Source organism: Panthera onca, chromosome Y, assembly GCF_046562875.1.
Source record: "Panthera onca isolate mPanOnc1 chromosome Y, mPanOnc1 haplotype 2, whole genome shotgun sequence".
Classification (NCBI taxonomy): Eukaryota; Metazoa; Chordata; class Mammalia; order Carnivora; family Felidae; genus Panthera; species Panthera onca.
In genome coordinates, this window is record NC_138358.1 from 19,090,273 (window position 1) to 19,104,286 (window position 14,014).

At 39.4% G+C, this 14,014-nt stretch overlaps 1 protein-coding gene across 1 annotated transcript in view; it reads left to right on the forward strand.

Moving 5' to 3' along the window:
- LOC145715078 (cullin-4B-like) overlaps positions 1-14,014 on the forward strand; it is a 137,977-nt gene that overhangs the window by 92,300 nt on the left and 31,663 nt on the right. The window contains 2 exon segments of the mRNA XM_081794661.1: positions 10,845-10,950; positions 11,023-11,195. Of these exon segments, the coding sequence (XP_081650787.1) occupies positions 10,845-10,950; positions 11,023-11,195 (279 nt within the window).

The window sequence follows — 14,014 nt, forward strand, 5'->3', positions numbered from 1 at the left end:
GCGTGTGTGTGTGTGTATACATATGTATACATATATACAACGTCTGTTTTAATGTTAATGTCACTTGATGGACATTTGGGCTCCTTCCATAATTTGGCTATTGTTGATAGCACTTGTCATAAACATTGTGGCTCACATGCTCCTTGAGATCAGCATTTTTGTATCCTTTGGATAAATACCCAGTAGTGAAGTTGCTGGGTTGTAGGGTAATTCTATTTTTATTTATTTGAGGAACCTCCATACTGTTTTACACAGTGGCTACATCAGTTTGTATTCCCACCATCAGTGCAAAAAGGTTCCCCTTTCTCTGCATCCTCACCTACATCTGTTGTTTCCTGAGTTGTTCATTTTAGCCATTCTGATAGGTGAGATGGTATCTCAGTGTGGTTTTGATTTGTATTTCCCTGATGATGCATATTGTGGAATGTTTTTTCATGTGTGTGTTATCCATCTGGGTGTTTTCTTTAAAAAAGTGTCCATTCATGTCTTTTGTCCATTTCTTTATTGGATTATGTGTTTTTTGGGTGTTGAGTTTGATAATTTCTTTATGGATTTTGGATACTGTCTCTTTATCTGATACGTCATCTGCACCTATCCCCCAATTCTGTTGGTTGCCTCTTTTAAAACTGATTATTTATGTATCTTGAGAGAGGGCGGAGAGAGAAAGAGCAGAGAAGGGGCAGAGAAAGAGAGGAGAGGGTCCCAAGCCGGCTCCATGCTGTCAGCACAGAGCCCAATTTGGGGCTTGATCTCACAAACCAGTTGCAAGATCATGACCTGTGCTGAAACCAGGAGGAGGATGCTTAACCATCTGAGCCACCCAGGTGTTCACCCTGCCATTAGTTGCCTTTTAATTTTGTTGATTGTTTACTTTGCTGCGCAGAAGGCTTTTATCTTGATGAGGTCCCAGTAGTTCATTTTTGCTTTTATTTCCCTTGCCTCTGGCGATGACCAGTAAGAAGTTTCTGCAGCCAAACAAAAAGGGGTTGTTTCCTATTTTCTCCTCTAGGATTTTGAGGGTCTCCTGTCTTACATTTAGGTGTTTCATCCAGTTTGAATTCATTTTTGTGTGTGGTATGAGAACATGGTGTAGGCTCATTGTTCTACATGTCACTGTCCAGTTTTCCAGTCACCATTTGCTTAAGGCACTGTCTTTTTACTTCGGATATTCTCTCCTGCTGTTCCAAAGATCAGTTGGCCATAACATTTGTAGGTTGATTTATGGGTTCTCTATTTTTTTTAAGTATGAAATGTATTGTCAGATTGGTTTCCATACAACACCCGGTGTTCATCCCAACAGGTGTACTCCTCAATACCCATCACCTACCCTTCCCTCCCTCCCATCCCCCATCAACCATCAGTTTGTTCGCAGTTGTTAAGAGTCTCTTATGGTTTGGCTCCCTCTCTCTCTCTACTTTTTTTTTCCTTCCCTCCCCCATGGTCTTCTGTAAGTTTCTCAGGATCCACATAAGAGTGGAAACATATGGTATCTGTCTTTCTCCGTATGGCTTATTTCACTTACCATGACACTCTTCAGTTCCATCCATGTTGCTACAAAAGGCCGTATTTCATTCTTTCTCATTGCCATGTAGTATTCCATTGTGTATATAAACCACATCTTCTTTATCCATTCATAAGTTGATGGACGTTTAGGCTCTTTCCATAATTTGACTATTGTTGAAAGTGCTACTATAAACATTGGGGTACAATTGCCCCTATGCATCAGCACTCCTGTATCCCTTGGGTAAATTCCTAGCAGTGCTATTGCTGGGTCATGGGGTAGATCTATTTTTTCATTTTGTGAGGAACCTCCACACTGTTTTCCAGAGTGGCTGCCACCAGTTTGTAGCCAACAGCGCAAGGGGGTTCCCGTTTTTCCACATCCTCTCCAGCATCTATAGTATCCTGATGTGTTCATTTTGGCCAGTCTGACTGGCATGAGGTGGTATCTCAGTGTAGTTTTGATTTGTATTTCCTTGATGAGGAGCAACGTTGAGCATCTTTTCATGTGCCTGTTGGCCATCTGGATGTCTTCTTTAGAGAGGTGTCTTACTGATGTTTTCTTCCCATTTCTTCGCTGTATTATTTGCTTTTTGGGTGTGGAGTTTGGGGAGTTCTTTATAGATTTTGGATACTGACCCTTTGTCCGATATATCATTTGCCAATAATCTTTTCCCATTCCGTTGGTTGCCTTTTAGTTTTGTTGATTGTTTCCTTTGCTGTGCAGAAGCTTTTTATCTTCATGAGGTCCCAGTAGTTCATTTTTGCTTTTAATTCCCTTGCCTTTGGGGGTGTGTCAAGTAAGAAATTGCTGGGGCTGAGGTCAGAGAGGTTGTTTTTTTTTTTTTTTTCCTGCTTTCTTCTCCAGGATTTTGATGGTTTCCTGTCTCACATTCAGGTCCTTTATCCATTTTGAGTTTATTTTGGTGAGTGGAGTAAGAAACAGGTCTAGTTTCATTCTCCTGCGTGTTGCTGTCCAGTTCTCCCAGCAGCATTTGTTAAAGAGACTGTCTTTTTTTCCATTGGATCTTCTTTCCTGCTTCGTCAAAGATTAGTTGGCCATACTTTTGTGAGTCCAATTCTGAAATCTACATCCTATTCCATTAGTCCATGTGTCTGCTTTTGTGCCACTACCATACTGTCTTGATGATTATAGCCTTGTAGCAGAGGCTAAAGTCTGGGATTGTGATGCCTCCCACTTTGGTCTTCTTATTCAGTATTACTTTGGCTATTTGGGGTCATCTGTGGTTCCATACATTTTTAGGATCCTTTGTTCTAGCTTTGAGAAGAATGCTGGGGCAATTTTGATTGGGATTGCATTGAATGTGTAGATTGCTTTGGGTAGTATTGACATTTTGACAGTATTTATTATTCCAATCCATGAGCACGGAATGTTTTTCCATTTCTTTGTATCTTCTTCAATTTCCTTCATAAGCTTTCTGTAGTTTTCAGCATACAGATCTTTTACATCTTTGGTTAGGTTTATTCCTAGGTATTTTATGCTTCTTCGTGCAATTGTGAATGGGATCAGTTTCTTTATTTGTCGTTCTGTTGCTTCATTACTAGTGTATTAGAATGCAACTGATTTCTGCACGTTAATTATGTATCCTGCAGCTTTGCTGAATTCATGTATCAGTTATAATAGACTTTTGATGGAGTCTCTCGGGTTTTCCATGTAGAATATCATGCCATCTGCAAAAAGTGAAAGCTTGACTTCATCTTTGCCAATTTTGATGCCTTTGATTTCCTTTTGTTGTCGGATTGCTGATGCTACAGCTTCCAACACTATGTTGAACAACAGCGGTGAGAGTGAACATCTGTGTTCCTGTTCCCAGGGGGGAGAGCTCTCAGTGTTTCCCCACTGAGAATGATATTAGCTGAGGGCTTTTCATAAATGGTTTTTATGAAGTTTAAGTATGTTCCTTCTATCCCAACTTTTCCGATGGTTTGTATTAAGAAAGGATGCTGAATTTTGTCAAATGCTTTTTCTGCATCGATTGACAGGATCATATGGTTCTCCCCTCCCCTCCCCTCCCCTCTTTTCTTTTCTTTTTTCTTCCCTTTCCCTTTCCCTTTCCCTTTCCTTTTCCCTTTCCCTTTCTCCCTTTCCCTTTCCCTTTCTCCCTTTCCCTTTCTCCCTTTCCCTTTTCCCTTTCCTTTTCCCTTTCCCTTTCTCCCTTTCCCTTTCCCTTTCTCCCTTTCCCCTCTCCCTTTCCCTTTCTCCCTTTCCCTTTCTCTCTTTCCCTTTTCCCTTTCCCTTTCCTTTCCCTTTCCCTTTTTCCCTTTCCCTTTCCCCCTTTCCCTTTTTTCCCTTTCCCTTTTTCCCTTTCCCTTTCCCTCTCCCTCTCCCTCTCCCTTTTTCCCTCTCCCTCTCCCTTTTTCCCTCTCCCTCTCCCTTTTTCCCTCTCCCTCTCCCTTTTTCCCTCTCCCTCTCCCTCTCCCTTTTTCCCTCTCCCTTTTTCCCTCTCCCTCTCCCTTTTTCCCCTCTCCCTCTCCCTCTCCCTTTTTCCCTCTCCCTCTCCCTTTTTCCCTCTCCCTCTCCCTTTTTCCCTCTCCCTCTCCCTTTTTCCCTCTCCCTCTCCCTTTTTCCCTCTCCCTCTCCCTTTTTCCCTCTCCGTCTCTCCCTCTCCCTCTCTCCCTCTCCCTCTCCCTCTCCCTTTTTCCCTCTCCCTCTCCCTCTCCCTCTCCCTCTCCCTCTGCCTCTCCCTCTCCCTTTTTCCCTCTCCCTCTCCCTCTCCCTTTTTCCCTCTCCCTCTCCCTTTTTCCCTCTCCCTCTCCCTCTCCCCCTCTCCCTCTGCCTCTCCCTCTCCCTGTCCCTCTCCCTCTCTCCCTCTCCCTCTCTCCCTCTCCCTCTCTCCCTCTCCCTCTCCCTCTCCCTCTCTCCCTCTCCCTCTCCCTCTCCTTCTCCCTCTCCCTCTCCCCCCTCTCCCTCTCCCTCTCTCCCTCTTCCTCTCTCCCTCTCCCCCTCTCCCTCTCCCGCTCCCCCTCCCCCTCCCATGTATCACATTGATTGACTTGAGAACGTTGAACCAGCCCTGCAGCCCAGGAATGAATCCCACTTGATCATGGTGAATAATCCTTTTAAATGCTGTTGAATTCAATGTGCTGGTATCTTGTTGAATAATCCCTTTAAATGCTGTTGAATTCGAATTGCTGGTATCCATAGTCATCAGGGATATTGGCCTAGTGTTCTCTTTTTTTGCTTGGTCTCTGTCTGGTTTAGGAAACAAAGTAATGCTGGCTTCCTAGAATAAGTCTGGAAGTTTTCCTTCCCTTTCTATTTTTTGGAAAAGCTTGAGAAGGATAGGTATTTTCTCTGCCTTAAATGTCTGGTAGAGTTCCCCAGGGAAGCCATCTGGTCCAGAACTCTTACGTGTTGGGAGATTTTTGATGACTGATTCAATTTCTTCACTGTTTATTGGTCTGTTTCTGTTTCTTCCTGTTTGAGTTTTGGAAGCGTATGGGTGCTTAGGAATTTGTCCATTTCTTCCAGGTTGTTCAGTTTGTTGGCATATAATTTGTCATAGTATTCCCTGATAATTGCTTGTATTTCTGAGGGATTGGTTGTAATAATTCCATTGTCATGCATGATTTTATCTATTTGGGTCATCTCCCTTTTCTTTTTGAGAAGCCTGGCTAGAGGTTTATCAATTTTATTTTTTCAAAAACCAACTCTTGGTTGCCTTGATCGGCTCTACAGTGTTTTGAGATTCTATATTATTTATTTCTGCTCTGGTCTTTATTATTTCTCTTCTCCTGCTGGGTTTGGGGTGACTTTGCTGTTCTGCTTCTAGTTCCTTTAGGTGTGCTGTTAGATTATGTATTTGGGATTTTCTTGTTTCTTGACATAGGCCTGGATTGCAATGTATTTTCCTCTCAGGACTGCCTTTGCTGCGTCCCAAAGCGCTTGGATTGTTGTATTTTCATTTTCATTTGTTTCCATATATTTTTCAGTTCCTTCTCTAATTGCCTGGTTGACCCATTCATTCTTTACTAGGGTGTTCCTTAACCTCCATGCTTTTGGTGGTTTTCCAGACTTTTTCCTGTGGTTGATGTCAAGTTTCATAGCCTGTGGTCTGAAAGTGTGCTTGGTATGATCTCAATTCTTTTATACTTATGAAGGGCTGTTTTGTGACCCAGTATGTGCTCTATCTTGGAGAATGTTCCATGTGCACTCGAGAAGAAAGTATATTCTGTTGGTTTGGAATGCAGAGTTCTAACTATATCTGTCAAGGACCCTTCTTTCTTTATTGATCCTGTGTCTAGATGATCTATCCATTGTTGTAAGTGGAGTATTAAAGCCCCCTGCCATTACCGCATTCTTATCAATAAGGTTGCTTATGTTTGTGATTCGTTGTTTTACATGTTTGGGGGCTCCAGAATTTGGTGCATAGACATTTATAATTGTTAGCTCTTCCTGATGGATAGACCCTATAATTATTATATAATGCCCTTCTTCATCTCTCGTTACAACCTTTCATTTAAAGTCTAGTTTGTCTGATATAAGTGTGGCTACTCCACCTTTCTTTTGACTTCTGGTACTAGGCTAGTTCTCCATCTTTCAGTCTCATTTCAATCTGAAGGTGTCCTCAGGCCTAAAATGAGTCTCTTGTAGACAGCAAATAGATGGGTCTTTTTTTTTTTTTTATCCATTCTGATACCCTATGACTTTTGTGTGGAGCATTTAGTCCATTTACATTCAGTGTTACTATAGAAAGATAGGGGTTTAGAGTCATTGTGATGTCTGTAGTCTCATGCTTGTAGTGATGTCTCTGGTACTTTGTGGTCGTTGCAACATTTCACTTACAGAATCCCCCTTAGGCTCTCTTGTAGGGCTGGTTTAGTGGTGATGAATTCGTTCAGTTTTTGTTTGTTTGGGAAAGCCTTTCTCTCTCCTTCTATTCTGAATGACAGACTTGCTTGATAACGGATTCTCGAGGGCATATTTTGTCTCTGCATCACATTGCAGATTTCCTGTCATTCCTTTCTGACCTTCCAAGTTTCAGTAGCTAAGTCTGCTACTAGTCTTATGGGTCTCCCTTTATATGTTAGAGAGAGTTTATCCCTAGCTGCACTCAGAATTTTCTGTTTACCCTTGCATTTGCCAGTTTCGCTATGGTAGGTTGTGCAAAAGATCGATTCAAGCTACATCTGGAGAGAGTTCTCTGTGCCTCTTGGATTTCAGTGCCTTTTTCTTTCCCCAGATAAGGGAAGTTCTCAGCTGTGATTTGTGCAAGTACATCTTCAGCCTCTTTCCTCTCTCTTCCTCTTCTGGAATTCCTATTATATGGATATTGGTACGTTTGATAGCATCACTTAGTTCTCTAAGTCTCCCCTCATACTCCTGGGTTTTTTTCTCTCTCTTTTTCTCAGCTTCCTCTTTTTCCATAATTTTATCTTCTAATGCACCTATTCTCCCCTCTGCCTCTTCAATCCGAGCTGTGGTCGCCTCCATTGTATTTTGCACCTCATTTAGAGCATTTTTTAGCTCCTCCTGACTATTTCTTAGTCCCTTGATCTCTGTAGCAATAGATTCTCTGCTGTCGTCTATGCTGTTTTCAAGCCCAGTGATTAATTTTATGACTATTACTCTAAATTCTTGTTCACTTATATAGCTTAAATTGGTTTTGATAAATTCGTTAGCTGTCGTTACTTCCTGGAGTCCTTTGAAGAGAGTTCTTCCGTTTTGTCATTTTGGATAGTCCCGGGACTGGCACAGAACTGCAGGGCACTTCCCCTGTGTGCTGTGTGGAGTAACTTGTGTTGGTGGGCGGGGCCGCAGTCAGACCGGATGTCTGACCTCAGCCCACCGCCAGGGGCCACAGTCAGACTGGTGTGTACCTTATCTTCCCCTCTCCCAGGGGCAGGACTCACTGTGGAGTGGAGTGGCCCCTGTCGGGGCTACTTGCACACGCCAGGTTTGTGGTGCTGCTTCAGTGGGATCTGGTGTATTAGCCGGGGTGGATCCGCAAGGTGCATGGGGCAGGAGGGGCAGGCTTAGCTCGCTTTGCTGTCAGTGGTCTCCTGCGGGAGGGGCCTTGCAGCACTGGGAGGGAGGCAGGCAGGCAGACCCGTTGGAGGGATGGATCCACCAAAGCACAGTGTTGGGCATTTGCCAGGTGCAAGCAAGTTCGGTGACAGGAACTGGGTTCCCTTTGGGATTTCAGCTCGGGGGGGGGGGGGGTGGGGGAGAGGCAGATGGCGCTTGCCAGCACCCTTTGTTCCCAGGCCGAGCTGAGCTCTGTCTTCCGGGGCTCAACAACTCTCCCTCCCAGTGTCCTCTCACCCTCCCTGCTCTCCGAGAGCAGAGCTGTTGACTTTTAACATTCCAGATGTTAAGTGCCACTGGCTGTCAGAACTCACGTAGTCCAGCCCCTCCGCTTTTGTAATCCAGACTCGTGGATTCACCTTGCCAGGCGGGCTGCCCTCCACTGCCCTGGCTCCTTCCCACCAGTCCGTGTAGCGCGCACCGCCTCTCTGCCCTTCCTACCCTTTTCCGTGGGCCTCTTGTCTACACTTGGCTCTAGAGAGTCCATTCTGCTAGACTTCTGGTGGTTTTCTGGGTTATTTTAGCAGATGTGGGTGGAGTCTAAGTGATCAGCAGGTCGAGGTAAGCCCAGTGTCCTCCTACATCACCATCTTCCAGTTCTTCCATCTGGGCTCTCTGTTTTGTTCCATTGATCTGTGTGTCTGGTTTTGTGCCAGGACCATACTATCTTGACAATTACAACTTTGTAATAAAGCTTGATGTCCAGAATTGTGATGCCTCCAGCTTTAGCTTTATTTTTTTTACATTACTTTGGCTGTTTGAAGTCTTTCCTGGTTCCAGACAAATTTTAGAATTGTTTGTTATAGCTCTGTGAAGTGTGCTGATACTACTTCAATAGGGACTTCTATGAATATGTAGATTGCTTTGGATAGAATTGATGTTTTAATAGCATTTTTTCTTCCAATCCATGAGCATGGAACCCTTTTCCATTTCTTTGTGTCTTCTTTAATTTCTTTCATAAAGTTTCTATAGTTTTAAAGATTCAGATCTTGTACCTCTTCAGTTAATTTTATTCCTAGGTATTTTATGGTTTTTAGTGCAATTATAAATGGCATTCCTTTATTTTTCTTTCTGCTGCTTCATTATCGGTGTGTGGTAATGCCATTGATTTCTGTCCATTGATTTTATATCTTACAGCTTTGCTGAATTCATGTATCATTTCTAACAGTTTTTTGGTGGAGTCTTTTGGATTTTTCCATGTAGAGTAGACGAGTGAAGGTTTGAGTTCTTCCTTGCTGATTTTGATGCTTTTTATTTCTTTCTGTTGTCTGATTGATGAGGCTAGGACTTCCAACCCAGTGTTGAACAGCAGTAGTGAGACTGGACATTCTTGTCATGGTCTTGACTGTAGGGGAAAAGGTCTCGTTTTCCCCATTGAGGATATTAGTCTTTTATGATGTTGATATGTGTTCCTTTTATTTTTACTTTCTTAAGGGTTTTTTTTTTTTTTTTGTCAAAAAAGGGTGCTGTATTTTGTCAGATGCTTTTTCTGCACCTACTTAAAGGATCATGTTGTTCCTGTCATTCCTTTTATTAGTATGTTTTATCACGTTGCTTGATTTGTGAGTATGGAACCAATCCTGCAGCCCAGGAATAAATTCACTTGCTAGTGGTGAATAATTTTTTAAATCTGTTGTTGGATTTGGTTTTCTAGTATCTTGGGAATTTTTGCATTTATATTTACCAGGGAAATTGGTCTGTAGTTCTCCCTTTCCATGGGATGGTGTTTGTTTTTCTGTATCTTATTTCACTTACAGTTACGCTGTCAAGATCCATCTTTGTTGTCAGAAATGGCGTAATTCTCTCTTTTTTATTGATAAATAATATTCCATTGTTTCTGTATTATTATTTTTTTAAACTCTATTTATATATCTCTATACTGATCTTAACCTGTGTGTCTGTCATACCTATCTTACCTGTCTGTGTAAGCTAATCTATCACATTTTCTCTATACATTTTTCTGTTCATTGACACTTAAGTTGTTTCCATGTCATGGCTACTGTAAACAGTCCTGCAAAACAGCAGGTGCACATATTTCTCTGAGGTAGTGATTTTATTTTTTTCTTTCAACTATATCCTTAGAAGTAAAATTGCTGAATTGCATGTTAGTTCCATTTTTAATTTTATGAGGAACTTCCCTTTTGGATTTTCTATTTCCCTAACTAATGATGTTTTATACAGTTTTCATGTAGTTGGTCATTCACATAGCTTCTTTGGAAGAATGACTATCCAGGCCCTATGCCTATTTTCATTTGGATTTATTTTGGATTTTTTTTTCCTGTTGAGTAGTTATGAGTACTGTATGTATTTGTATATTACTCCTTATTAGATAGATGGGTTTGCAAGTATTTCCTGCCATTCTATAGGTTACCTTTTATTTTCTTGAAATGAAGAATGAATGAATTTATTTACTTTCCTGCACAAAAACTTCCATTATGATCTGGTCTATGATATGTTTGTTTTTTGTTTATTTATTTCTGAAATTTATTTTAATTCAAGTTAGTTAAAATAGCATAGTATTGGTTTCAGGAGTAGAATTCAGTGAATGATCACTTACGTATAACACCCATAGCTCACCCTGACAGTTGCCACCTTTAATGCCCATCCATCATCTAGTTAGCCCATGCCCCCACCCTACTGCCCCCAACAAACAAACCCTCAGTTTGTTCTGTGTATTTAAGAGAACTGTATTTACGGTTTGTCTCCCTGTCTGTTTTGATCTTATTTTTCCTTCCCTTCCTCTGTGTTCATCCTTTGGGTTCGTAAACGCCAAATCATATATTTTGGTATCATATCCAAAAAGTTGTTGTCAAGACCAGTGTCATGGAGTTTTCCCCTTATGCTTGAAACTTCAGATTTCACCTTTAACATTTAATTAATTTAAAGTTAATATTTGGAATGGTCTCAAATAGGAGAACAATTTTGTAATCTTTATTGTTACTGTCAGTGAATAGTGACTGAAAGAAGCATCTGGGAAATTGTTTACCCACTTTTAGTACCTTGATTATGAGTGGTGATAACACAAATATTTTTTCTGGGTTTTAAGTATCTAATGTATTGTTAGTTCTAAAGTGGAAAGTATGTTTATTTATTGTGGAAACAGCCAATGCTGTTTTTTTCTGTTAATGTCTGCCACTTTTAGCTCTATTTTGACCTCAACAGGACTCAAGTTTCAATTACTATTAATATTTTAATATAATAAATAGCGAGGATTTTAGGTAGCTAAAATCATACCTACATCATCATTAAATTGGTATTTTTCTATAAGAAATTAATAGAATGTTGCTTTTAACAGGGCAAAAAAGAACTCCAGGTAACCCTTTTCCAAACATTGGTGCTGTTGATGTTTAATGAAGGAAATCGGTTCAGCTTAGAAGAAATTAAGGTGGCTACTGGAGTAGGTAAGTATTGATTGTAATTGTTTAACTCTGTGCTGTAATAAAAATGCTAAACATTTTTTTTTTCTCATTCAGAGGATAGAGAACTTAGAAGAACTCTACAATCATTAGCTTGTGGCAGAGCTAGAGTTCTTATCAAAAGTCCCAAGGGCAGAGATGTGGAAGATGGTGATGTATTTTTTTGTAATGAGGAATTCAAACACAAACTCTTCAAGATAAAGATCAGTGAAATCCAGATGAAAGAAACGGTACTTTTTTTCTCACTTTAATGTCACTTTAATTTTCTGATGCCTTTTAAGAAGTCTTTTTTTTTTTTTTTTTTTTTTTTTTTTTGGTTCAGTAGTTAGAATAATATGTTTTTTGTGTTTTGGTAAAAAACATAAAATTTTACCATCATGAGCATTTTGAAGTGTATGGTTCAGTAATGTTAAATATATCTACACTGTGTGCAACAGATATGCAGAACTTTTTCATTTCAAAAAATAGAAAATTTGTTTTAACAAGACTCTGTTTTCTTCATACCCCAGCCTTGGTAAATAACATTTTTATTTTATTTTAGTTGAATATGACTAATTTTGGTACTTTATATAAGAAGAGCCATAAGTATTTCAAGTATGTGTCTTTTTGTGACTGGCGTAATTCACTTAGCATAATGTCCTCAAATTTCATTAAAATACGTAGCTACAGAGCAAGTAAAAGGATTTTTTTTCATTTACAGCTGAATATTCCATTACATGAATATGTCACATTTTGTTTATCCATTCATTCACTGATGATCATTGGGTTGCTTCCACCTCTTGGCTGTTGTGAATAATGATGCTGTGAATATGAGTGTACATGCCTGTACAGAGATACAAGTATCTCTGAGGCTCCGCTCTTAATTGTTTGGACATTTGGCCAGAAGTGGGTGTGCTGGATCATAGAGTCATTTTATTTTAATTTTCTTTTGGGGAACCAGTATACTGTATTCCATAGAATTTTCTAAGTTTTACAGTCCACCACCAGTGCAGAAGAATACCAGTTTCTCCACATATTTGGCAAAAGTTATTTTCTCTCTTGATATTATTATTATTGTTAGTAGTAGTAGCAGTCGTCGTCTTAGTATTAGTATTAGTATTTATATTTTTATAGTAGATATTCTGCTAGGACAAAAAAGTGATATTATCATTTTGATTTGCATTCTATGAGAATTTATAAGTTTGAACAACTATTTATGTGCATTATGGCCGTTCGTATATCAATATTGGAAAAAATGTGTATTCAAGCACTTTGCCTTTTTTTTTAATTTGAGTTATTTAATATTTTTGTTGTTTAATTTTGGGAATTATTTATACCTCTGAGATATTAATGACTTATATGTATATGATTTACAAATATTTTCTCATTCTGTAGCATGCTTTTCAACTCTTGATTTTATCCCGTGATGCACAAAAAAGTTTAATGTAGTAACATTTGTCTGTTTTGCTTTTACCCGTGCTTTTTGTCAAATCCAGTCTCTTGAAGCTTTTTTCCTGTTTCCTTTGAGGAGTTTCTGTTTGTGTATTTGTCTTCTTTGTTTTGTTTTGTTTTCTGGTTTTAATTAAATTTAATTTTTGTGTGAGTTAAATGTCCACTTTCATTCTTTTGCATGTGAATATCTATTGAACCATTTTTTATTAAATTTTAACTTTTAATCCCGTTGTAGCTGACATACGTTAGAATATTAGTTTCAGGTAGACGGTATAGTAAGTCAGCCCTTCCACACAACACCCAGTGCTCTTCCAGATGCCCTCCTTAATTCCCAACACCTATATATCCGATTCCCACAGGCACCCACCCGTCCTCTGGAAACCATCAGTGTGTTCTCTAGAGTTAAGAGTCTGTTTCTTGCTTTTTTTCTTTAACTTGTTTGTTTTATTTCTCAAATTTCACAAATGAGTGAAATCATACAGGATTTGTCTAGCTCCATCCATGTTGCAAATGGCAAGATTTTATTCTTTTTTAGGATTTCTGGTTGTGTGCGTGTATCACATCTTCTTTATGCTTCCCTGGACACTTGGGTGACTTCCTTAATTTGGCTTTTGCAAATAATGCTTCAAAAAACAGGGCTGCACGTATCCCTTTGAGCTAGTGTTTTGGCATTTTGGGGTAAGTACCAAATTGGTGCATTATAGGGTAGTTCTACTTTTGACTTTCTGAGGTATCTCCTTACTGTGTTCCAAAGTAGCTACACCAGTGTAAGAGAATTCCCCTTTCTCTGCATCTTTATCAGCACCTGCTTTTTCTTCTGTTGTTGTTTTTTTTTTTTTTATTTTAGCCATTGACTGTTTTGAGGTGATATATCATTGTAGTTTCGATTTGTATTTCTCTTGATGATCTATGATACTGAGCATCTTTTCACGTGTCTGTTGGCCATATGGATGTCCTCTTAGGAGAAATATCTGTCCAAGGTTTCTGCCTATTTTTAAATTGGATTATTTTCTGGATGCTGAGTTGTATCAGTTCTTTACATGTTGTGAATACTAACCCATTATCAGTTATGTCATCTGCAGTGATGTTATTGTGCCATTGAGTACATTGTCTTGTAATTTGTTAATTGTTTTCTTTGGTATGCAGAAGGTTTTTATTTTGATGTAGTCCCTATAGTTTGTTTGTTTGTTTGTTTGTTTGTTGTTTGTTTTCCCTTGACATAGGAAACCTCTCTGGAAAGCCCATGCTCTCTCTATGATTTTTATGGTTTCAAGTCTCATTTTTAGGTCTTTAATTCATTTTGAATGTATTTTTGTGTCTTGGGTAAGAAAGTGGTTCATTTTAATTCTTTTTCATGTCCCTGACCAGTTTTTCCATCAGTATGTATTGAAGAGACTTTACATATTCTTGCTTCCTTTGTTGAATATTAATGTATGTATGGTTTTATTTCTGGGTTTTCTGTTCTTTTTGCTCTGTTTCTTTTTGTTCTGTTCTTTCTACTTTTATGTAATTTCCTTGCTGTATTGATTATTACACTTTTATAATATAACTTAAAATCTGGAATTGTGATACCTCCAACTTCGTTCTTCTTTTTCGAGATTGCTTCACGTATTTGGGG